Here is a 27,377-nt window from a genome sequence, read left to right on the forward strand (position 1 = left end):
TTCCACCCTTTCACATGATCTCAAGAAATGTGATTGAATTTTGTCTATGAAATCTGGAAAAATACAGATGTTGTCGGCTTGCCAATGGCCATGAACAGTCTTCAGGATCCAGGATCTAGTGTTTCAGTTGCCTCCAATAGTTTTGACTGTCTGTCCATTAATCCTCCTCCCGAAAGTTTTACAACATCAATTAAAGCTACCAAGCTGTTCTGGTTGTTGTTCACACCCCTCTGCCACTCAGCACCACAGACTACCCTGTCTGGGCACCTCACACTGTAACAATTTCTAGAGCAGAATAACGAACAGATAAAGGATGATGCATGAGCATATCTTAAATAATTAATATGGATTTAATTTGGGGAAGTGACAGGTGATTGAATCGCTGTAGAAGTGGGAGGGCTACTGGTTCGATCCCTGGCTCCTCCACCGACCATGTCCATGAGCAAGACACTGAACCACTAATTGGTACTGATGAGCTGGTTTGGCAGCCCTCACTTTCAGTGTTTGTGTGTGTATGCGCAAGTGTGTGTGTGTGTGTGTGTGAATCCATGAGGCAGGATTGTAAAGTGCTTTGAGAACTGTTAAAAGATTTAATGAGAGACTGTCTCCAAATCAATAAGTACAGCACAAGACAGCCCGACTGTTGATGAAGATGGGGAAGTGCAGTACAGATGGGGGCAATCCCCCCCTCCACACACACACCCATACACACCCACACCCCCCATACACATACACACACACACACACACACACACGCTGTCAGTAGTTGTTAATTAATTAATTAAAATGACTGAGTCATTATGTAATGAGAGAACCTAATCTTCGGGTGGCCGGTGTCTCAACCTCTCTCCCCCGAGACAAAGACATTAAGTCCATGACCACTTTCATCTCACATTTGAATATCTTTGATTAACAAGCTAACATACCATCTGTACTTACATCCCATACATCTTGGCGAGGTTGCCATGGTGATGTCAACATAGAGATCAATCACTGACAAGCAGGAGTGTAGCATGACACCAATTAAAAGGTGACGTCGTCTCCAAGTCATCACTCACACTCTTCACTAATGCACTAATTACCGGGGTTGGGACATTAATGGAATAGCATGGTTCAGCCTAGGGATTAATCTGCATGGATTCTCACTTGTCTGTTAGTGTGTGTGTGTGTGTGTGTGTGTGTGTGTGTGTGTGTGTGTGTGTGTGTGTGTGTGTGTGTGTGATTAATGTGAGCCCTCTTTGCTCTGTAGTGACCTTGAGTGCCACCACAGGAGGGAAATGAATTGGCTATGTAGAAGGAGGGTTGGGATATCTGCACTTTGGGGAGCACCAACAAGGACTTGGGGATCTTGTTCCATTCATGATGTTTCCAACTGCAGAATTTCCTTAGAAAGATTGACAAACCTGAGGTTACAGTCAATATTTCAATAACTGATTTAGTCTGACAGTGAAATAACGTCACAAAATCAAAAAGATAAATAAAGCCGAGTAAAAAAATAAATTAAAAAAAAGCATGTAATTAAGGCGAGACACAACATCATGTTAAAAATGTGACCAATTTTTCACAGGGGTGGTCAGGGAATCTACAAGGGAAATTCCTGGATATTAAATGCACATCGGCACACATTTGACTGTGGTTGGTCCCTGTCATGTTTATGTATTAAGAAAATTATGAATCGCATCCCACATTTGTTATCCCACTTTTTTTATTGGCTACCCATAGTAATAGAATACAAACATTATTAATAAAAAAAAAAAATGTCGGCAAAGAATCCTGTAGAGTTTGCTGTAATAGATATTTAAAGATGAATCAAGGGAACATTTAGGAGCAATTATATAAAAAAAAACATTATTACTACTCAGTCTAATCAAACATTAATGACTCGAAATGTTCATATTCTATAAACTATAGATTGCTTACCATCATTAATGAACCTCAGAAAGAAGACAATTGTTTCTATGCAGTACTTTGAAATCATTACACCGTTGCGTTCACTTTAGCAGTTCCTCGGCAGGCAGGCAGAAGTCGCAGTAAAACCTAAATAACACCACCAGTTGGCCACACACACCATGTTGTCTGCATCGCTGCCTGACCCTGCTGTGCATCTGCTGGATATAAGGAGTGTTGCATTGCTGCTGCGCCTTTTACTGCTGTACAACATCTTGTACTGATTCATCTTGAAAGAGCAGTGGCCACTAAGAAATTCCAACACTTCATCAGTGCACCAATGGCACAACTTCTTCACGAAGCTTAACAACAACAAACCAGTTACCACTCTAGGCCAGAAACATCATGAACAATAAATATTTCTGGTTTTGGAATCTTGATACATCCAAAGTTCAGATTTCTGTTATGTACTTGTACATTGCCTCATGTACACTTTAAACATAAAAATTCAGAAAAAGTATGATAATAAAACTGGCAACCTCAAGGTAAGCACTCAAAGGGTGATGTCTATCAGTTTAAACTCGTTTTTTTTATTCACCTGCCACCTCACCTTTGAACAAACTACAAAACGGATAACAGATAAGGTGAACAATGAGAATAGTATTTTTTTAATTCTCTACTCTTCTTCAAATGTTAGTTACTATAATATCATTTGCTAAAGCAAGCCTATAATAAAAAATGAAATAGCTTAAAAATGAATAGTATAGTTTAAGTGTGTGAGAGCAAGAAAGTGTGTGTGTGTGTTCAGCATGGAATAATTAGCAGCCCTGTACTCTTTGGTTCAGGACAACTCATTTGTGTGTGTGTGTATATATATATATATATATATATATATATATATATATATATATATATATATATGTCTCTGTGTGTGTTTGTGTGTTAGAATTTGTTTCTGTATTTTTTATTGATTCTTTTTTGAATTAATCAGGCAGTCTCTTGACAATCCTCCCAATTTCCCAGCGCCTTCTAGCGATCTGTTTTGAAAAAGTTTATTCTTTAGATAAAATATGATCTTCTTGTACTGCTACTTGACAAACTAGTTTGTCTGATGGATGGTTGCGACTCACCGATGACGTATGTGAGAAGCAGGGCCAGGGTGAGAGTGAGGAGCGACGCAGACAGGGCTGTACACTTCCAGTTGCAGCAACGATGAGGCTTGTTGAAGGTAAACAGTGGTCTGGTCACACTGCTGCGGGGGAGGGGTCTGGGTGGAGGGGAGTACACTGTCCCAGAGGTCAGGGGGTAACCCTGGCCTGCACCTGACAGTAGTGCCGAAGAACCAGAGCCCTGTTTGAAGAGGAAGTGTCTATCGGAGATACACACACACACACACACACACACACACACACACACACACACAAAAACAAAGAACATTTGAGTCAACAATTAACCGTTGGCTGAATTTGTCAGTCATTAGTGTAGTTTTCATGACTGCAAGCCAGAAATGTGTCCAAAAATGAAGTAATGCTTGACCTCACACCTTGACCATCGTGCCAGATGGTCAAGGTGTGTATTTTCCCATCTAAGGCTCCTTCCTTTTAATAAATTTGTGCAGAACTATCTTCATTTGTCCTTATTTTTTTTCAAATTCAGGGACAAATTCAATTGAACCGCATGGATCAATAAGACAAGATAATCATTTAGATGGTGCATGTCATGCACGACATTCATCAAATCAAATACAATTCAATGTTTAAGGCTTAAAACAACAACAGTAGTGTTATTTCGATCATAATATTTCAAGTTGCTGACATGTAAAAGTGATATGCACAGTAGAGCCACACTGATAGTAAATCGTTTAATATTCTAAAAAGCATAGTCATAAAATTTTGTTAGCTTATATCATATAACAATTTTATGATTTAAAAACAATAATTCACTAAATCATCTGAGCATTTATATAAAATTAAAAGAGCAGCTTGAAAGGGTAGCTTTGCACAAAACACAGCTTGTAGGTCCATTTTACTATTATACTTATTTTTTTCAGTGTTTCATCTATTATTTTTACTTTCACTCCTGAAAAGAAGTTTAAAGGGTCTTCCTGTTTCCTCTCTGTGTCAAAGTAAAACACTTGCTTTAGGTTCTGAACTTGAATACCCAAAACCTTAAATGAAGGTTGCATTCCTGGTGAAGGCACAATTTGCTCCAGGGCTGTTGTCAGAATGCAGAGGTAGCAGAGGCAAAGAGGAACTAATAACCATGATATTCATTGTTGAAAAACACAAAAGAAGTAGAGGAACAAAATTAACAAACTAAACTGAGAAAATAAAGCATGAGGAATATGAGGCAGGCAAACGCAACGGGTGAACACGACAGGAGGGAGAACAAAAGAAGTAGCCAAATGGGCAAGAGGAGCAGAGCTGAAGCTGAGGACTGATCCACAAAAAAACAACAACAAAAAAAAAATCGGACGTAAAGGAAACAAAGGGATTTTCAAAATAAACAGGAACTGACTAAAACAGGGAAACCAAGGAAAACACAACTGCAGTCTACACTGACACATTGATGAGAATTCTCTTTTTTGGTCATCTGACTAATTTGGATCAGGTCAACTCTTCTGGCTCTTTCACCTCCTAATGTGGTACTTAGTCACTCATCTTTTTTGCGGGTTTTTTTTTTTTTTCCTGCGTTGTTTGCATGTCTTTTCTTTGCTGATCTGTCATCGGACAATGTATCCACTCATGCTTCAATGTATTAATTTACAAAAGAAAAAAAAATTAAAGAAAGAAAAGAAAATTAATTCTGCTCTCAAACATTAGCCCCTTCCCATTGTTCAATTAAACCAGCCTACACTGTGAACCAGCTCATTCACTGAAACATCACTGCAAGAGTGCAAAATTAAAAACCAAAAGCCAATACATATTCCTGAAAATCAACAGTGATAACAAGAATATGGCAGTGAGCATATACCTGGGTCATTGTGAACTTTTGAACAAGCATATATAGCTCTCAGCTAATCAGTAGCCGATTACGTTCATGAAATATCTGAGGCGAGAAACAGGCAATGCAGTAACAGAATCTCCCATTACATTTGATCAGCACTGCCAAGTTTTATGGGCTGATCTGACCACTATCTGATGAACCGGCCGTCCTGCACTGGACAGACCTCATTCTCATAAAGTAGAAGACCAGCCATTATTATGCAGACTCAAATACGTGCTCCGACAGTTTAATGTGCTGTGTCCACCACGTGCTGCACAGTTTTTAAGAAATGGAAAAACATTGCTTCATATCCATGGTTGGATTCTGTATTTACAGTACTTCAGTGCATGAGCCATGCCTGGTTAATGCTGTTGAACTCTGTTAACTGATTAGATATTAACTAGATGCAGGGTGGGGCATTTCTGTGTTTTTAGGATCAAATATTAACTAGCTCAACCATAGAACCATATACAGTAGGGGGAGTAAAGTCCACTAATTGCCATCAAAACTTCCAGACAGGAAGCCAGTCTGTATTGTGCATCCCATGCTACCTGCCATATCTGTGACCCCTAAATGAGATTATGGTATGAAACTGGAAACAATGGCAGTTACTGTGCAGGCCGATGTAGGACAACACTTCAATTCTTCCCTAATTAGCTTAACACGGCACACACATCATCTTCTCTCATGTATCAAGTATCTTATTCTGATTCTATTTATGCAAATCTGCACTCAATGGGATTCATTCTGACTCTGAAGTATGCCTGACTGAAGCTAATTTAAAGGACCCCCAAGGTAGGAGATTTAAGAAGAGATCCCCTCTCCTGCCATTTTTAATGATACATACAGGCCAGCACTAGATTCAGATATCACATATACACGGAACAGACTGTTCTACTTTGCCACTGCCGTAAAACGTACCTACAGTGTCGGTCATGTACTGCAGTTACATCCCGCATGTGTGGCTGCATTTTTGTATTTATTTTTTTTTTATGAAAGTGGCCTCTTAAATGAGCATCATCAAAGATTAATTTAGAAAACAAACATTAAGCAAGAAAAGAGAATCCCAAAGCACCGGGATTCCCCTCTTGCATTTTATATGATACAATAAATTCTTGGAGGTGAGCAATATACTTGACAAAAAAAAACAAGGACATTAGCGCACCATAACCTGTTTAACAATCAAAAAAAGTCACCCCACAGAACCCTAAAGACACTCAAAGAAAATGAAAGTGAGCACTCATCCAGTCCACAGTCGTGATCAGAGAGGTCCAAAGTGTCTCTCCAGGGTGACATTATGAGCAGCTACCACAGCCAAGCAGCACTGATATAAGAAGAATGAAAAGGCCCCAGTAACCCAGGATCAATGGCTTACCTATTCCTTTTTTGACTCAACAAAGAGCCTACTTAAGTTATACGACTATGTTGGTTAAACAGAGATGAGGTTCATTTTCATTATGAGTCTGTTAGATGGCAGATGATGATAGGAAACTAAGCTGAAGGGCAATTAATCTAGGTAGCATTTCATCTATATTGTGTTTGGATAATGGAGGGCAAGGATTGGAGGGTGTCAGATGAGGAAGCAGACATACCAGGGGGGTGGGGGATATGAAATTATGCAATTTTGAAAAAGTGGATCTGGGCAGGCAATTATGAACAGTTCCTGCAGTGTGTTGTTCTTCTGGCTAGATTGACTTGTGATGAGGGGGAAACAAAGGATGGTTACACCCGCAGAAAACAGACTTATTGTTTTTGCTTTTCTCTGCATTATATGTGTGTATTTTCCATAACAAAAAAATATTGGTAACCGCAAGGAAGGCCTCAGGCAACAGCTACTCTCCGGGGGTTAATACCGGCTGAGAGTGTGATATGTTGGGTCAGAGGTGCAGCTTGCCAGAGTGTTATTCCGTCTGTGTTGCAAAAGGTGTGAGGTCGCTTGCTGCTGTTAGGGCTGTGGCCTCTGAAGGGCATTAAAGTGGGGCCAGACAGCAGCCTGACTGCACCATCCGTGTAATTCCTCAATTTGCCCACATACACGGCAAAAAACAATCCATCTCCACAAGACATCTCACATTCAGCTTTGAATGTGGGAGAACAAGGAAAACATTTTACCAGTGGGGTAAGACTTTCCAAAATGTTTTATAAAAGGAGTTTGGCTATGATGAAAGAGGACAGAATAAAAGCGATGCTAGTGTTTGTGTCAAGCAAATTACGAGAAAATTCCTTCTTTAAAAAGGGGGATTTGCATATGAAAGTGGTAAAATATTCTCAAGGCAAGGCAGCTTTATTGCATTTTTTTATAGGATTTCTCAGACACAGAAGTAATTCAAAGTGCTTTGCAAAAGGCAACAAAAACAAAGTCATATTTAAAAAGATGATTAAATAAAATCAGTTGAATAAAACTAAAAAGTAGACAAAAAACAAGAACAGCTTAGTACTGGTAGAGAACAGACCTGAGTTTTTCTTTACATTCTCCTATGTTTTCATCCTGCCAGTCTGTTGTGTGTTTTTGTCACTCTCTGTGGCTTCAACATGGCCCAAAGTGTGTTTAACATGAGAGACCGATGACACTCATTCCTCACTGTCTGTCTCACTTGCTTACTCCATCCACCCATCCAGCATCAGCTGAAGGCTATGAGTCATAGGAGGCTGCGCATGGAGCAACCACACACCTAAAGGTCAATGTTAGTTCAATTCTGAAAGGATATAAACTTGGGACACATGAACACGGACAGAAATGGCATCGCTCGACAAACACAGCTGGGTATATTTACAGTACTGAAGCTGGTCCAAGCACCACAGTCCTCTCTGATTCTTTTATTGCTCGACTGAAGGTGGATTAGTGCAAAAACGATACGAATCCAACTGAAAAAAACTGCATTTGTCAAAGCACATGGATCTCTATTCTTCTTATGTGGCGCTTTTAAAAATGTTTCGCCGCTCTTCCTGGCTCCCTGCCTTTGATCTTCTCAGACAATATCCAGGGGCGACGCCCAAGAAGCTCTGAATTCATATCAGAGGGCAGATTTCCCCAGAGACAGGAAGAAAATGAGAGTTCCCGCTCTCCAGGAGGTTGGAGTCTACAGCCCAGGGGCTGTCTCTACCTGGATATGGGCGAATGACTGTGTGTAATCGTGTGTGTGTGTGTGTGTGTGTGTGTGTGGGGGGGGGGGGGGCGTGCGTGTGTGTGCACGTGTGTGTGTGAAAGAATATATTCACAGGGTTATAGTACATGCAGATATACAACATGTACGTGTGTACAGAAGTTTGTGCACAGTGATTCAAATAGTCTGATGAAAGAGCAAAGGCAAGACACCAGTCAATTTATTAAAGCCCCAACATTTGTTATGCCTCTTAACACACGCAGTGTGAGACCAAGTCAGATATATTGAATATCCATATCTGCATCCGTCCACTTATACAAGCTGCTGTGCCTCAGCCAGGGAGATCTATGTACACTTCAAACAATCTTAATCTCCGCTGACATATCATCAATACACTTCAATACAGATTCATCAAATATACATCACGGAAAAAAGGCGTACGTTTGACAACAGCACATGTACATATTTTTGCCATTTTTATTACAGTATCACTTATAATTCCATCGGTAGAAGCTCTCATGCCAAGTTTGTAAACACTTGATTAATCTTTAATCTCATGCCTAAAATGGAGCTGATAGCAACAACGGGCTATGAGAAAAAAAATCATTAGATAAGTAGAGAGAACGTGAAAGGAGAGCTCGATGAGGGTGCTTCACTCAAAATACAACTTTTTCTCTCTGCCTCCAAAAGAGAGATAGAATAGAGCCATTAATATCTGAATTATGGTTTGAGGGGAAACTCTTCTATTGACTATGAATATGATTACATTTTATGGTTCAGAACTAATAGTGCACTATCAAATGAAACTTATTTGACTGTAAAGTCCAAATGCAAAAATGTTTTACTGCAGAAATGCATGACCCAACATACTGTGGAAATTATCTTCACCTCTTTAGGAGCAAGTTTTTTTTATCCATCCATCCATTTTCTATACCGCTTATTCGTTAAGTGTTGAGGGGGGGGGCTGAAGCCTATCTCAGCTGACATTGGGCGAGAGACGCGGTTCACCCTGGATGGGTGACCAGTCCATAGCTGAGCCATCAGGAGCAATTAGGGGCTCAGTACCTTGCTCAAAGATACTTGGACATGCTCATTGCTGCTACCTACCTGCTACAACCTCCAAACCATACTGCCCCTCAAGTTTTTTTTTGTTTTTTTGTGGTAATGCTTCACAAATATTGTTTTGATTAGAAAATAATATAAAGAAGACATCATAGTGCTGATGTGCACACTCTGTGGTGTACCGATGAGTCTGGCTCATATTTCACACCCTTAGTCTCGGGTTCAAGCCCAACTATTCTCTCCCTTTGCACTACACATCGATAACTAATGTAATTACAATGCACTTCTGACAAGTCTTTTACACTGATGCTCATGTCTGTCCAATGATTAATTTAAATTGTCACTGAATGTAATTTTATTCTTCCTTTCCTTTAAATGAGGTAAGATCTAATTATGGCCTAATGCATAACTTATTAAAACCTCTTCTCCTGGCATGGCGGCCTGCCAATCTCATCTTCTTAATACCAGAATTCAGCTGCCACGCTGAGGTCTCATTAATCATGCAAACATATTCTTTTCCACCTTGCTGCTGCTTCTCAAAAGCTGCCTTGCAAACGAGAATCTCCTCAATAATTCTCTGATCAATTATTACATATGCAGCAGGAAAATGCTTAATTCTGTTTGATGGGACAGAATTCTGACGTCTCATCTGACAGTATTTGAAGGAATGTTTTCAGTTACCAGAAGTGGAATCACAATGTATTCCTAAAAAGAGGATTTCTTTCCTGAGTTTGATGTAATTCAGTAAGAATAATCTTGGATCTTGGTCTCCTGGTAGATTTTTAGCAGGAGGGGGGGATAAGAGAATTAAAAAAAACAAAAAACAAAACAGATTCACAAGGACTTTGATGGTGTGCAAAGTCCTGTAATAATACCCAAGAGGTGTGTGTGTGTGTGTGTGTGTGTGCGCATTGTTCCACTTTTCTCTCCACGTTCAAAACACGTCCATCCTAACAAATCCCTTAGTTCCATATTCGTCCTTAATCATTCAACTCAAAAATTGTGGAAGTTTGCCAATTCCGAATCCTGATGAAAGAATTTTCTCTAATCTAATGAACCTCATTTGTGAGATTAAAGAAATGTCTTTAATCAAGAGACATGTTGAAGTAGGGTGGTTTGCCTTGAAGACACGCTTCATTTGAAGACTTTCATTGCAAAATGACATATCCACCGTTTCAGACTGAAAGCATTTTGGAATGAAGCCCTCCATTTGTTCCAAATTCTTAAATCATCTTACCTCATTTTGCTCATTTGTTCAAATAAAAGCACAAGATAAAATACAACTTTAAAGGTTAAAATTTTTAATTGGTGGTGCTTCCTTACCTGGTCTCAAGGGGAATGTTGCTATTGAGCACCCAACTGTTATGTAGCTGTGCCTGGTCCGTGCTCGAGCCGGTGTCCGCGCCCTGGACGCCCTGGCTGGCCTGGCATCGTGGGGGCATGGTCTTCCTCTGCAGGCTGACTTGAGTGTAGGGTGCTGGGCGGGCACAGGTGCAGGCGTGGGGTGGTGGGGGAGGTGGGGGCAGGGGGCGAAATGTGAACTGGCCACCTGGACTGCTGGGCAGCTCTGTGTGGAGAGACAGAAATAAAGCAGAGGAGGAAGAAGGGAGACCATTATTAGCTGTGCCCTTCCATAAATTACAAATAAAAGCGACGTGTTAGTTGACAGTTTATTGTTATTACAACTTTGATTTAGGGCCATAAATCAGCTTGAAAACGTCACCTGCCCGGTGCCTCCCCTTCCTACCTGCTTTGATACACTTCCAGCTCCCCTTTAAATAGGTTCTTGGCTGCCTGCAACAGTGAGTCTTTAAAGAGTGAACAGCTCCGGCTTAATCTGCAGCCGCCAGCCTAAACTACCCATGTGATGTTTATTATGAGATATGTAGCTCAGCGGAATGAGCTAGCCAGCTGTAACTCGCTCATACCGCTAACCTGGGGGTCTAGCTGGAGCTCTCTCAATCCATCATTTATCACTCTTCTGCTTTGGCCCCCCGCTTTCTCTCTCTTTAGTCTGTCTTCTGACAGTGAGCACCGATTAATTACAGTTTTACCGAACGGAATGTGCATGCATATGTTTGTTTAATATGTCCCTTTGTTTTTGTGTATTTTCATGTGTGACAGCAGCTGCCTATGTGCTGTCACACATGTACGGGTGCGCATCAAGTGTCCCGAGACATCAGTTATCAGTGTTTAGGTGGACAGCTCCAGCCATATGGTTGCATTATGGTTCTATGAACACAGCAGATATTTTGTCCCAGAAGACCAACTCTGTCCAGCTGTATCTGCAATGAATGTAACAGTTGTCTGAATGCTGTTGTACCAGACTCCAGCAGACAGATAACACTTGCCCACAACTCTATTTGCTGCCAAAACGTCAGTGAAAATTTAGTATCTGGATATGTGGCCCTCCTGGGAGATTACCACACTCAAGTGCAAATAATACATAGTAGACACCACCAGGTTTTATTCATCTTGCCTGAAGAATTCTTTCAGTTGTTTACAGTTTCTTTTGCCTGCATGTTGCAGGAATCTGTAAATCAGCTTCAATGTAAAATAAAAAAAAATGGAAGCAACATCTTTATAGAATATTGTAGGCAAACCGTTATGGGACATTTTATCGTCCACATTTCCATAAAACTAGATCTCTCCACATCATGAAGAAAAAGTCATATTGTTCGGATCTCATCACACTTAATAATTACTGCATCTTGAACAGACATGTCATTTCGACATTATGTTTTATGATGGTCACATTTATAAGATATATAGATTGTCTAGTGTTGCAGGACAAGAACAGCTCTGTGAATGGTCTATAAACATTTCCCAGTAATATAGCTATGATGCCATCTGTCCCATTCCATTTTCAACTTTGTCACAGTTGCAGACATGATGACATTTGCGCCGATGTCTGCATATTTGACATTAATGCTTCCAAAATTACTTTGTGATTGCTGTCACAAAGCTGTTTGACCAAAGTTATCTGTTTTTCATCTCCCAAAAGACAATACCGGTTATTGATCTTCCCGCCATGGCAGAATTGTCTTTGTCAAATCTCCAACACTTGTAATAAAATATGTCTCTATTCTCTGCATGCTGACACAATGAAACAATCTCTTCATTACTCATGACAAACCATTACTCTTTGCAAATATTTATTTCATGGCTTTGCTGAAACAGACTGGGGATTCTCACTAAACACTGTGCTCCTTCTATTGTTGTTCATTGCTCTAGGCCATCTGGGATGATACACATTTCACACTCACACATAAAATGTGATATTTTTAGAGCACTTAACATGTTTCTGTTGAATAATAAACCCTGTGTCAACTTGGTTGGTGGTTGGTGTCTTTTTCCCAGGAGACTAAAACCGACAGAATTACAACCTGCTTGTTATCACCTAACTAAATCAGTCGATTTTAACAGCTTATCAGCTTGAAGCTTCCTGTATGAGAGCTGGGAAAGTGACAGGAAATGTATATATATGTCATCACCTGGAGGTGCTGTTTAATCTAAACTAATGGATGTGGAAGAAGGAGGTTATTTTTGTCTGAACCACCTATGAGAGAATTAAAAATGACACTCTTAGGGGGAACTGACAGAACATTTTTAGAGTGCTACATTGTGATGCAGCAGGAGCTTTAAAGCGCTACTTCAGTCTATCCGATTCATCAGTAACTGGGAGTCCTTTGAGTCCAGGCAGAAATCCCCTGCTTCCATGTTTTATTTGGAGATGTTTCAGGTGTTTTTGCAGTTCTTACAAAAAAATGGTTTAGAAAAACATTCACAATCACAGAGCTTGGCAGTTGAGCTCAGGGCACTGATGAAGTCATTTTCAAGTCAAATCGAATGACTTGAAAATGACTTATTCACTATCAAGTTTGTTCCAGGGTAAGAGGTGTATATTGCAAAGATGCATCAGCGTGGCCAATTGCTGCTATAAGTCGTGTTTCTACGATTTTTATTTTAAGTAAAAGTTGCAATATTGAAGAAAAAACACTTAATAGCTGGAGATTTTATTTACAATCTTACATACACACATTATTTACAAATGCACAACTAATTTGTTTCATACTTTTCTATGTCCATTTGTGCAAATGCTTTTGATTTTTGCATTTCTTCATGTCTATATGTTTTAATTGAATATTTGTACATTTTGCCAACTTCTTATTGCTTGTTTATACATCTAACTTTATCATCTTTTAATACTCTAGTTTTTTTCGATTCTTTACTGATGGAACACCAGAAATTCATCGTATTTTATCACACACTCATTGCTTCAAATTATAATTGTATGTATTTATGAAATACTCCATTATGCAGCTATACTGTGCATTAGTTCTTTTTTGCTAGCTCTTACATTTGCACAATAGTAAAAAGGCATGGGGGGGGGTATACAAAGATATATGTAAATACACAACTGAAATATATAAAGATTGAAAATATTCAGAGAAATATGAAATGTAAAAAAAAGATTAAGCATGCTCTACAACAGGGATGTGAGATATGTGCAATATGTTTTTAATAAGACATATAGCAGGGACATATCAATAGCAATTATGAGTAAATATATTTAAAGTGTCAAATGTCTGGGATTCAGACTTGTTTTATATCTGAGTAACATTATTGATGAATTAACATGTAACCATTCTGCAGTAAAGCTAATGTGAAGTACAGTGGAATATTTGTAGTTCTATTAAGATAATTTGTTCTAAATGTATATAATCAACAATGTAACAATCTGTTGTAATATGAAAAGTAAACTCTAATGAGGAGACAGATGTTAAAAAAAAGGAAAATGTCCATTTAAAGGAACTCAAAATGATAAAAAATGAACAAAATTAAATCAAATTAAAAATTGTGTTGGATTAATAATTAAGCAAAAATAAACATAAAAGTACAGCGCTTAAGTAAAGGTATTTACTTTTGCTGTGTTACCCTTCCTGAATTCACATTTGTCAAAATGAGATGTTTGGTGAGTTACATATCAAAAAATGTAATATAGTGTTTTTCTATTGTGATTAAAAAAAAGTAATGTATGTAAATATGAGCTGTTTGCAGATTTCAACATCAGAGATGCGTTTATCCATCTGGCAGAATTCTAACCCTATTATGTTAATGTAAATCAAGTCACAGGACAGAAGTGAGGTGCCACATTAACAACTATTAATCTAAAACACAATTACATGGTTCTGGCAAATTAGAATCATACTTCATTGAACATTGTCAGTTCAGAAAATAGGCTCAGTCGACTTAGTATACAACATAATAAAGTTAGAAACTGTAATGTTTAACTCTAAGTCCTGTATCCATAGAATCAATTTGTAGAACGGTTTACAAATTGAGTAGTAGTCGTAATAGTAACATGCTCATCATTAGTACTATGAAGGTTTACTTCCACTTTATATATATATATATATATATATATATATATATATATATATATATATATATATATATATATATATATATATATATATATATATATATAAAATGCGTGTGTGTGTATTTTTCAATTGAAGATAACTTAAAAAGGGAGGGGACTGAATAACTGCATGTCTTTGTTTTTTTAACTTACTGTTTTTAATTTGTGTTATGGATATTTGCTTGATGAGTTTATGGTGTAGACTATTTGGTTTTTCACCATTATACTTGGCACCTCTTTTTTTTTTTCTTTTTACAGGTTTGAAATAAGAATATATTCATCATTCGTCATTCAGCTTCAGAGCAGCCATTTTCCAATCGATCCGTGTATTCCACCTGAGGAGTGGGAGATTTTTATATTTTGATTAAAACCACAATAATATATCTTAATCATTTACGCCTCTCAAGTCTTTGATTATTTCTTCCTTATTATTAATTTAAAGTTTTTAGAAAACCCATGTCATAGCAGCTGTGGGGGAAGTCACCTCGACTTCACCTGTGATGTTTTTTGGCAAGGGACAAAGGGAAGCAGGGGAAAGTGGACAGCAGTGATGGAGAGGGGAGGGGAAAAGAGGTCCAGGGGGAGAATGTAATCTTGGTGAGTAGGGTGACATAGGGGGCCTGGGATGCCAGATGGTGCTTTAGAAGGCTTAGCTCAGGCAACTTGGGTCTCTGCTCCCAAGGATCCACAAACTGACTTAATTCCCCTCTTTTAACACAAACTCATAAATAGAGAAAAGCCTTCAAACTCATGCTTCCACTCTTCTCTTCAAGACAAAGTCATCTAAACACACAAGCTGTGATGCTCCAGGCTGAAACTAAATAGGTCGTGCCATGTAGGACAAGGGCCATGCAATATTTGTCAGACGAGCCAGGAGTTCAAAAACATCAAATCAACTCTGTGGGAAGGAGATTGAGGCCAGGGGAGGGACCAACCCAGCTCGAGATGACATTCGTGACAGTGTAGAACATCCTCTGGGACTCAGCCCTCCAGAAAACACTCTTTGGGAAAGTCGCTTATGAGATATTTTCCTGGAATCATCAGCTTTTGGTTACATAAGCAAGCTATGAGGGAAATGATTGTAGCAGGTTTACTAGGGGAAGTATAACAGGTAACAACAACAGGTAACAACAGTTATTAAAAAAATGCATCACTGTAAGTGAGATGGACCCAAACATTAGGTTTGTACAAAAGCCTGTAATTTTTTATCCCAGTCGTAATGTTGAAAAAAACAAACAAACCCAAAACACACGCACACACACGCACACACACACACACACACACACACACACACACACACACACACACACACACACACACACACACACACACAGCTTAGTTGCGCATTGATGCTGCAATTTGGGAATAAAAAGGAAAAAAATGAGTCACTTCCGTAAAATAATCCTGTTCATGAACATTTGACAAGCTGATCAAACTGTTCCACTCTTATGTCCTGGTGCACCAGACGCTCAGCATCACCTTTCCATGATGATTTGTAAGTGGACAGAGGGAATTCTAAGATTTCATGAGCAAAATATAACGACTTTTACATTTAAACAATGATGACAAAGAGTAAGTGCTAACAAACATTTCTAAAACATGATCTATGTGATCACATGATCTTTGTGTTTGTGTGTGTGTGTGTGTGTGTGTGTGTGTGTGTGTGTGTGTGTGTGTGTGTGTGTGTGTGTGTGTTGAGGCAGGGTTCTACTCTCTCCTCTTCTCTCTCTCCCATCATTATTGTGCCAGCCACATACTGGAGAGTTAATTTCGCTTATTGCAGCAACGCCATATAAAATCCATAGAGCCTGACCCCAACAATATCAAACCTGGAGTGAGAGTGAGTGGAGAGAAAGAGTGTGATCATTTTAAAGAACATTTAACACTATAGTTGAACCAAGCCCAGCTTAAAACCACATCATCCACCCCACTCTAAAAATAAATGCTTAATAATTTCCCCCAGGATAGCTTTTCATCTATCTCCTTTCTTAATTGACTTGCATTAAATTGCCACAAAGTTTATTCCACTGCTGCTCTGCTTGGATGAAATAAATAATTAACCCCATATAAAGGTCAGACAACTGAAATTAGAACTTGCTCCTTTTTTTCTTCCTTTATTTTTTCTGATGAGATAGGTTTCTGGCCTGGCTGACCACCTGGCTCTCAAAATAATTTGTCTTTGTCTAACAAAGTTCCTGACCAGAGATAAAACATTATCTCATCAGATATTATAAGTTCCACTACGGCTGAGTTTTCTGGTGAAAATGGCGTGAAGGATGATGATACCGATAACAATAGTAATAGTGAATGTATGATAAGAAGGGGTAATATTGCTAATGATCATGATGCGGATGATGATGACATTGATAAAAATGCTGTTGCTGATAACAACGACGGCGGCAGCGATGAAAATTTAACGACGATAACATCGGTTAGAACAGCATTAACAATGATGATGAAAACACCAGTTCTGGCAGAAACGCTGATAATTGCATTGATGACATTAAGCTTTGAGGCAGCAATTAGAATAAAAACAGTCATCGACTTGTCTGTGTAGACACAGGGATAAACGGTGGGAAGTCCATTTAACATAGTGACACAATCATATCGTCCAATTAAAGCAAGAAAATACAAATGAAAGCGAATGCTCAAACTGCTCTCCAGTCTCATAAGGAACCCAGTCGATTTTCATACAGCGCCTGATAATTAGCAGCCATGCATCATCTGCCATTTGTGCACAACCACGCACATTTGCTCGCACTTGTGCTTGCATGTGTGTGTGTGCGTGTGTGTGTGTGTGTGTGTGTGTGCATGTATGTCTGTGTGTGTTACAATATATCTATGAGCATTTTGGGGTAATTGCTTGTTTTGTACCCTCATCTTCAAAAACAACTCCAGAGCAACTTCACAATCATGTTTAGGCTCCAGGTGATTCTGAAAGTAGCATTTCCCTGGAGATGGCGCAAAACCTCCTGAGTTTAACTCCTCTGTACTACAGAAAGGAGCTTAGCATCACTCAAACGCTTCACTGCAGGAGCTCACACTCCAGTTCCAGAAACACACTTCCTCCTTCGATCCTGTGCTAATTTTAATGCCATTAAAACTTGCAATTAAGCAACCGATTTTTCTCAGACACAAACTTCATTTGATGCTCGTTCATTTTGGCTGGATTGCCATGTTGTTGAATATGCAGGACAGCCAGCTGAGCACGGCAGTGCCATGATATTCCTGACCTTGGATCTGCCACCTTCCATTGACTGTGTGTCGCGATTTGTGTGTGCATGTATTTTCTCCTCCTCATGTGCATGTATTCGTGTGTATGTAGGCTCTGGACCATGCTCATTGGGGACATGATATCATGTGATTTATTAGGCATGATGGTAATTTGCATTACAGCGGGAAGAGGGCGTGGTAAGGTGTTTGAGACTCAGCCATGATGCCCATTACAGTGATAAGTGCACACTTTCATCTTTTACAAGCCTCATGATTCCTTCCCTCCTTCTGTCTTACTCCGTCTCCTATGAACACACATTGCATCTCCCTCGACCCCAAAACAATTGCAACAAGCACACACACAGAGTACGGGGGACTTTTTTTCCTCTTGTACACACATGCATACTCTAGATTTTCTCCATCACTGAAATAGGAGAAAGTGCCTGGGCATGACAGCAAACCAACTAACATGAAGAGATTCCTTGCAGGCAAAAGAGAGAGTAGTATCAAAGCTACAGGAATGCACCACCAGCAGTCCATTTTTTTGGCGTGCATGCAAAAGAAAGGGAAAGGGAGAGATAGAGAGAGAGAGAGAGAGTGTATGCGCAGTGTTGTAGCAGACCTGAGCTGCTGGTAATTAGAATGGGCTCTGAGGAGAGACAGGCAGTGGAATGAATGCAAATGAATTCACTGGCTCTGGCACTGGGCTCCACAACCTCACTTTTCATATAGCACGCCTTACAGAAAATGAAGCCACTGGCACAAACAGAGTACGGCACACAGTAAACACTCAGTAGCATGACTGCAGACACATACGTGCCAATATGTCCACACATGCAAACATATAATAACCCCAAATTGCATGAAGAAACAGGCAAGAAACAAACACACACTCACACTTAATAATCCATGATAATGCCACAGCGTTACTTGTGAAAAGGGGGCGAAAATGTTTGTTCCAGGCATCCACAGCATGTCCCGCAGCGGAATAAACAAAACCTTCTTAATTGGTGTCGATTTGGAATGAAGTGATGATTCATCATGCCGAGCTGAGTATTGGAAACACAATCATTTCTAATCCATATGACCTTGACAGAGGGCCAGAGTGAGACTATAACTCCCTCCACATGCATTGTCTGACAGACAAAGTTGAGGCATTGAAACTGACTTTACAACTCGTTGGAATTGTAATCCACCAAAGTCAGATCACTTCACTGATTACTCCATCTCAGCCAGCGGCAAATCTTTATGAACCACTCAATTCTCTACAGTAGTCATAAATCAGGCTACTATAAGCTTTCCATCTCATGATGGCACACCAGAGACACTATTTCCATACCACACTGCTCCAGTCAATAATTTCTGTTCCCATTACATCTACAGTGCTACTTTTAACTTCAAGAAGTCCACTAGCACTACCTCAGCTCACCTTCAGATTCCCGGTGGTTCGCCGTGAGAAACTTCGATCAGTATCTCAGAGGCTCCTCTCAAGGAGAAGCAGGTCACCTGTGATGGGGTTGTGCTCTTCACAAGCTGGTGCTGTAAATGAGTGATTAACACATCTCCCTTTCTATCATAACCAGACATCCGGGGCCAAACAGAAACTTATTATAGAGTAGATTATGTCCGTAATGTGCCTATTGAGATTACTGTAAGGGAAGCATTCAGAGAGATGTAAATATTCATTGTGCACAAGAGGACGTGAGGAAAGCATGAAGGAAGAGCAGCTGCTTGGTATTCGGACAGGAACATCATAGATGGTGGAGTAAAATATAGAGATACAAAATGTGCAGAAGAAAAAGGGGAGGGAATGAGCGGACAGAGATGTGTCTTCACCACCACCTGCAAACACGCCAGGAAGCCATCTTGCGGTCAATGAGGTGATTGCAGCCTCTGCCCCAGGTCAGCATTAACACAGACCAATGACAAGTCGGCACTTGCCCTCTATCCCAACAACACCTTGCCGTTCCACTCCACCAACCACACCTATCACACCGATCACAATGCACACCCGAAAACGCTTTTGCGCCGTGTAGCTCTCTCTCTCTCTCTCTCTCTCTCTCTCTCTCTCTCTCTCTCTCTCTCTCGAAGTCACACACATCAGGCAAAGCTGAACAAATGTGGGAACAGATGCCCCACATCAGACTGCAGTTGCCCTCTGCTCCTTCTGCGCCTCCAGAGAGACAAAGGAATACTGTTAACAAAGATAAGACACTGCAGTCCTCCACTGTCTCAGTATATGCTCACACACACAAACACACACACACACACACACACACACACACACACACAGACACACACACACACACACACACACGCGCACACACACTCATATATTTTTGAGTCATTCGTTAATGTCCATATCAGTATACAGCTGTAGAGATGCAATCAGAATTTCTAGGAGACCCCCCACGATCAACTCTTTCTACACCATAAAAGTTTCATATTCTCTCTCTGGGACCTGCTCTCCCCTTCCCCAGGCTCCTGCTGCCCTTGGAGCTCAAGTAGCTGCTTTGATAGGTGAAGAGGAAAACAAGACAATTAGTGGATCTCTTGCACTGAGAAAGTCAACAAGGAGAGAAAACACACTTTTTAGACAAAAAGAAACCAACTATGTGCTTCTTGGCAGTGATGCTTACCCTACTCTCTCAGGCAAGATGGCCCCATTCAGACTGGTAGCAACTTGGAAGTTGGAGATATGAGATATTATGTATGTATATATCATACAACATTAACATTGAAGGATCAGGGATGCTTACAGTTTGTGGGGGATGATACAACACATTCCTCCTGCAGCACCTTCCTTAGCATATAACTCAATGTTTTTGTAGTCACTTGATGGAGCATCCCAACACATCTCACATCCCCCACAATCAAATCTGTGATGGGCATCACTGGTGTGTACGCAAAAGTGTCCTTAGCAACGGGGCCACTTCATCAGCTGATGTCTGTGGTTTAAATGGAAATACTCACTGCAGAGTGTGTTAACATGGTGTACTATTACATCTGATCAGGAGAAAAGCCCATAAAGGAATATTATTATGGCTGACAATCATCAATGACTGGTCACTCTCTTCTGCTTTTAATCTTCCACAGAGGAAAGCATCATCAGCTTGCTTGCTTATTAAAAGATTGGATGTCTCTCGACCATCAGCTGATATCTCCCTTGCTCTGCTCAAACAACAGACGTGATCAAAAACAAGACTGCAATTCCTTTAGTGTTAAAAATGTCAGTGAAAGACATGAGTGGATGTGTTGACGTACATGATCCACAGCAAAAAATCAAGAGTTTCATCTCTTAGAGCAACAGGCTTGCACATAATCAATACGAACTGAGGCTGTTAGGACACTGTCACAAAAGTTGAATAACTGCATCTCTTTTTTTCTTTGACATAATATGTGTAAGCGTTTAACAAGAAGTTCCCAGATACACCAATATTTTTGAATATTGGGATTTTCTCTTAGATACAAACAGAATCTATGAATGGCGCAGGTGGCTAATGACTCCAAAGAGCAGACTGGAGCGCTCAGCATCACTGTCACCTATGTGAGCCACAGTGGAGATGCTGTGCGTTATGGAGATTCAGTGTAGGCTACAGGATAAAGGATTTAATTGGACGTTTAGTGTGAATGTTCAGGCCTACTGGCACTGAAGAATAAATGAACTGTTCAGGTCAGGTCACTGGTTATCCAGAGGCACAACAACTAAAAACCCTGACAGTTACGTTCCGAGTAACACCAGTATCCTCTCACCAGTCCGAATTAACTGAGTCCTCTTGCCCACTCATGTTACTGTCATAGATGTCTTAGCTGTGGTGGGATTTTTTTTTTTTTGCTTTATGCTATCATTTCTATTGCTTGCATTGCAAACACACACACACACACACACACACACACACACACACACACACACAATGATTTTATAATAAATAAACCAATTAAATCAATTATTACCTGTCCTGATTTAATATTTTATGAGCCTCCTTGCCTGTCCCACAGATGCCATAAACCGGATCTCTGTGCATGCGATTGCAATCCATGCATCACTAATTTCCAAGTCACATTTTGTCATTTTTGCACAAAACATTAACACAATAATTTCCCAAATTCAAATGATTTCCTCAATGTAAGGAAATGTTCATCAGTTCACTTTACTGGTGTTTATTCCTTGAAAAGATATTGTCATTGTGTTGAAATAAAAAAGTTTGTTTCTATGAATTGTGAAACTATAGCAACATCTAAAACTAACTATTTTGGCTCTAACAGTTTGAAATCTACAGTACCACCACAGTGTGAGCCACTACTCTATGATCACTCGACTCATTCTATTTCCTTCTATTCCTCATCACATTGCTATAATTTTCATGAGCACAAAGGTTTATAATATACACAATAACCCAAAAAATATTTTTGACTGAATAATCAGGTAATTTAATAATAATCAGCCCACATTAAGAGCAGCTGAATTTTAAAACAGTAAACCGCTTCAAGTCTATTCACTGCTGCACCAGGTGGATTGATAAGGTACTGTAACTGAGTTTACACGTACAGCCCTAAGAGGCATTACGAGTCCGCCCCACATTCACTACATCATCGTGGAAGATGTCATTACATGCACAGGCCTGGCACGGTCATGACACGATCCTGGCATGCATTGGCCAGGCTGCCATCATGGTTTTCCTGGAAATTTCTTGTGGAAACATCTGTATATTCACATATATTAATATGATATATTAAATAAGATAAAATAGTCTACCTCCCAAATTCTCAAGTACTTTGGGCCCCTAACATGCTACATGAAATATATATATTGTGTATATATATATATATATATATATACAATCTCTTTTAGATTAATTATTACCGTTCCAGCATATATTGATATATATTTATCTTCACTCTTGCATTTAAAAGTGAATATACTGCAGATTAACTGTGGAGCACATTTTGCTTGCGAGAAAGCTTTTAAGTATGTGACTTAATGCAAATGGATGGGTTTAAAAGTCTTTGACATTTAGGGAATATTATATATAGAGTGTGTTGTATTGAGGAAAGCTTGTTTGCTGCAGGGTCAGCATGAGGATCAGACCAAATAAATATCAGCAAGAGAGAGGTAAGGTAAGCAAGGTTGATGTTTGTTTCCCGTCCAGTCATTGGTGATAAGACGTAGCCTAATCACGTTTCTTCACAGGTCTGAAGAGGAGGAAAGGCTGAGGATATTCAGGTGAATCAGAGTTTGAGAGTTCTCACTTTGACATCAAGCTACTGATGCTTATGTTGTCTGCTGTCTATAATGGCCAGGGTATCGCAAAGTTTCCTATGAATGACATGATTAAACATCCGTAAGCATATAAAAACCAAACCCTTGGGCTGACGCCATGGCAGAGATTGATCCTTAAACATCATCCTGAAGAAAACCTCAACAGATTTTTGTGGCACACAAATACCTAACTCTGCAAACTTGGCAAAATATGCAGACGTGTCAAAATCTAGTATGCAAATGGAGGTTGAGACCTTGCATAGCAACCTTAAATCAGGAGATAGGTCAATATGGTACGAAAGAGAGTTGGCTAAGTATGCACTTAAACATAGACAGGTAGAAGAAAGCAACTTGAGGAACACACTTGTCATGATTTTTTTCACTAGTACGTCATACTCTTCCAGACATTGGCATTCATGTATCATGAGACAAACAGTAGCAACTGCAAACCAAAAAAAACCTAAATCTAGAAGACGATGACAATTTTTTAGCAGTGGAGTACAAGATGCCAAGTATATATAGCATACAGCACACAGAGATATGTTTCAATCCTATTTACCTGAACACAGCTGCCTCAAACACCAAAAGCAGAAGAGACATAAAAAGCCTATGTGCATCATTCTCATGCCAACCATCCGCTGTGAAACTGTGACACCTTTGGTTTTCACCTCATTTCTTCCTGGAGTTACAGCTGAGACTAAAAGGGTCACTAACCTTTGACACAACCATGTAAAAAAAAAGAAGAGACAAAAACCAGAAAAGGCTGTCAGTGACCCCTTCTAAAAGGATCAGTTGACCCATGGCTATAAAATCTTAAAAAGCAAAAGATAATATTCTGCCTTGGCTACAACCGTGGAGACAGCGATGAATGGTGAGACAGGGGGAGCTGTGACAGGACCCCAGCCTTAATGTAGTTTGTAATTGTAAGTGTTGGTCTTTAATAAAAGCCCTGAGTATTTGGTCAGGCTAATAGACTGGGCTCTCTAAATCCTGCCTTCCATGCATTATTCAACAGCCATTAGCTATCGCCTCATCTGGGAGGCTTTATGAGTCCCATCATCGGCTGGGACCTAGGAAAGGCACACAAGAGGTGTGCAGGAAGAAGGGAGGAGGAGATTAGCTGGCGACAGACAGAGGAAAGAGAGGAGATGCGAATACAGGTATGGGAGGGGAGCCAGAGAAGAGACAGCTCAGAGGGGAAAGCTGCCGAAAGTTGGGTGTTATGTGGCATAGGTGAGGGTCAGGATATGGAAATAACAAGAGGGAGAGGAAGAAATGGCTGGATGAAAGCCAGAGGTCACATGGTGGACATATGAAAATGGGAAGAGGCTGAGGCAGGGAAATGAGAGGAGAACTGACCGATGGATGGTGTCAGGAATAGTATGGAAATAAGTGTAGGATACAAGCTATGGGTCAGAGTGAGTCTGGAGAGAGCAACAGAGAATGAAAGAGAGATGCCAGGCTGAAGTGGCATTTTCTGTTGGCCGGTAACATAAATGTCAGATCCTTCCTCCCTCTCCCCTCTCAACCTTTTCTTCTTTCAATTCCCCTCATCTCCCTCTCCACCTCAACGTGCTCCTTCCACTCCACCTCCTGCACTTCTCAATATGGTCACCTCTCCTTGCCTGTGTCCACCTCTCCTGAGAAGTGCCAGTGGTAATTTTGCATTCAGAGGCAAGACAAGGCCATAGAACACATAGAGGTGATGGCTACTCACTTACCATGGTATCAATGGCCAACAGGAATGACGCCAAGACCAGGACGCAAACGTGTGGTTGTGTGTTAATGTGTGTGAGAGTGTGTGCAGTCTTGAGTGCATCAAGGCATCTGGGTAATGGGTGTTTAGCAGGCCCGCCAGACTTGTCCCCGCCACTCCCAGGCTACCAGGTTCTCCTGACCCTCTGCGGCAGCCCAAGGACACACTCCTGTCTCTCTAATTAAAACACAACCCTGACACGCACACTGCACACTCACACACCACATACACACCCTGCAGGTCTGCAGCTGAAAATAACCTTAAAAGGAACAAGCAGAGCCATCATCCCCTGCACTCAACACCTCTTCAAAATCCACTCAGTGTTTTCTCACCAGGCAGCTCCTAGGCAGACTCAGCCTCAATCTGCAGGAAGATTCATAACAACAAACAGAATTCGTAAATGCACGACTCATTAATTAGAATAGTCATCAAAGATGATGCATTTCCTATTGCATAGTCTTTGTGTAACAATAGTACGGTGCTGTCACTGGGAGGGATCTGAGAATAATTGTCTGCACAACTAATTGCAACGATCAGAAAACCGCCAAAAGGTTTCTGGAAACATTTCTGTTATTTCCCGTCTGGTCTCACAAAAACACATGAAATGAGTACTATCAATTCTCAATGCATCACACGGTAATGACAAGTAATATGGTAGAATGTAAAAGCATACAGTAAGTCCATCCCTTGTTGGAAGCCCAAAATTGCGGTTTCATTTTCATACAATGGTTGGTGGTGTATGTTGTTTAAATGTGGAAAAGTCAAAGCTAGGAGGCTGGTGTGGCCTTGATGGGCCCAACAAACTAGATTTTGTGATGGCTGACCAGTGTTGGGTTCACGTTAACCAGGCTACAGTGTTTTCCTAACCTTAACACCCCAGCTCAGTTCAAATCAGATATACTTGTGTTGCACCAATTTATAACAGAGTTACATTAGGGTCTTTTTCCGATGCAGTGCAAAGAGACCCAACAATCCCCGTGAGCAAGCACCTTGGGACAGTGGTAAGGGAAATACTTGGTTTCTGTGTAGAAAGAAATCAAACCATACTGTAGCTGTAATGATGCATCATAAAGTAGAGGGAACTTGGATCGCACACCTTTGCCAAATTAATCAGCTCCTAAATCTAAAAGACTATTCCTCAAACTCAGTTCTTTCACTCTGTCATATGTCATCAATATCCATGTAGAAATGTGGACCTTAATGCAGCAGTCTATTGAGTCACCTACTAACACGTGGGGGTTAGGCTCTCATGTCACCTCTGGCTTGACTGGGTCATGTCTATGGATGGGAAGCTGGATGAAGCTGGATGAAGGTGTGTGTACCGGTTGCTGTATTAGCCCCCCCTCTGTTCATTCTGGGCACCCATTTTGGGGAGAAGGGAAGTGGGGGGAGAAGCCCGATGAAGTCCTTCTGGTGAAACTCCTGGCTAAGGATGCATGGTATACCCATCCATCCATTTTCTACCCCTTACCTGTTAAGGTTCACGGGGGGGCTGGAGCTTATCCCTGCAGCCTTTGGGTGAAAGGCGGGGTTCACCCTGGACAGGTCACCAGTCCATCGCAGGACCAACACATAGAGACAGACAACCATTCACACTCACAGTCACACCTACAGTCAATTTAGAGTATCAATCAGCCTCGTCCCCTCTTGATGTCTTTGGACTGTGGGAGGAAGCCAGAGTACAGAGAGAGAACCCACGCAGGCACAGGGAGAACATGGAGACTCACACAGAAAGACCCCATGCTCAAGCCAGGGCTTGAACCCGAAACCTTCTTGCTGTGAGGCGACAGTGCTGACCACTGCACCACCGTGCCAAGCTGCATGGTATACTGCATTTTAAAATGCAATGGTACAGTATCAAAACTACAATGATTTGTTGTCTGACCTTCACCACAGTATCAGCTACTTCTCAAAGAGGAAGTACCCTGGTCGCTTGCAAAGTTTGCATGGCCCCTTCCCCTATTAATTAACTTTAGCTTAGCGGTTGAGGCAGATAACATGAGCTGAGTGAATTTTTGTGCACTGAAGATAAGCAACATTAAATAAAAGACATAACATTATGCTTCAACAGCACCATGGTTAGCACAGCAAAGCAAATATTACAAGTAAGCTAAGGTTAGTTGTGTGGGGTTAGCAACAGCAGCTTTTGACAAATGACTCATCTAATCTGCCAGGAGAAGAAATACATATTTATACAGGTTGCAACACTGTTCACCTCTGTCTTAAGTGCAGGGCAAATTTCCACCACCAGGATCTCAGCCGTGTGGCATTTTGCCTGTCCGGCTTTATACACTTGCTCAGTTCCTGGTTACGTGAGGGGTTGTCCCTCAGTTTTTGTGTTTCTATCATTTTAACATGAAATTTAGGGCTGCATTCTATGCTTTCTCTGTTTTGGCAAAAAGGAGTATGCACATGGTGTTTTATGTTGAAAACTGCCTGGATCCACTATGCCTTTCTGTCTGGTGCAATCTGCTCCATGCAAACTGATACACCATCCATCAAAAATAAACTCACTGTGTGTGTGTGTGTGTATTGTGTGTGTGTGTGTGTGTGTGTGTGTGTGTGTGTGTGTGTGTGTGTGTGTGTGTGTGTGTGTTCGTGTGAGTTCTTGTACTTGCTACATATTGAAGGATATACTACACATTTAACCAACAGAGTGAGGCATTTTTGGAAAGTGAGGACATT

The 27,377-nt window shown here is 40.5% G+C and overlaps 1 protein-coding gene across 2 annotated transcripts in view; it reads right to left on the reverse strand.

The window, feature by feature from the left end:
- Positions 1-27,377, reverse strand: part of tenm1 (teneurin transmembrane protein 1) — a 202,405-nt gene that overhangs the window by 124,593 nt on the left and 50,435 nt on the right. For both annotated transcript variants that reach the window (XM_086223045.1, XM_086223046.1), the window contains exons 4-5: positions 10,362-10,605; positions 3,018-3,256 (exon numbers count right to left, since the gene is read on the reverse strand). In XM_086223045.1, coding sequence (XP_086079171.1) covers positions 3,018-3,256; positions 10,362-10,605 — 483 coding nt within the window. The remainder of the gene's footprint in view (positions 1-3,017; positions 3,257-10,361; positions 10,606-27,377) is intronic.

Source organism: Aulostomus chinensis, chromosome 13 (genome assembly GCF_037954235.1).
Source record: "Aulostomus chinensis isolate RoL2024-O1b breed Wild chromosome 13, RoL_Achi_v1.0, whole genome shotgun sequence".
Lineage (NCBI taxonomy): Eukaryota > Metazoa > Chordata > Actinopteri > Syngnathiformes > Aulostomidae > Aulostomus > Aulostomus chinensis.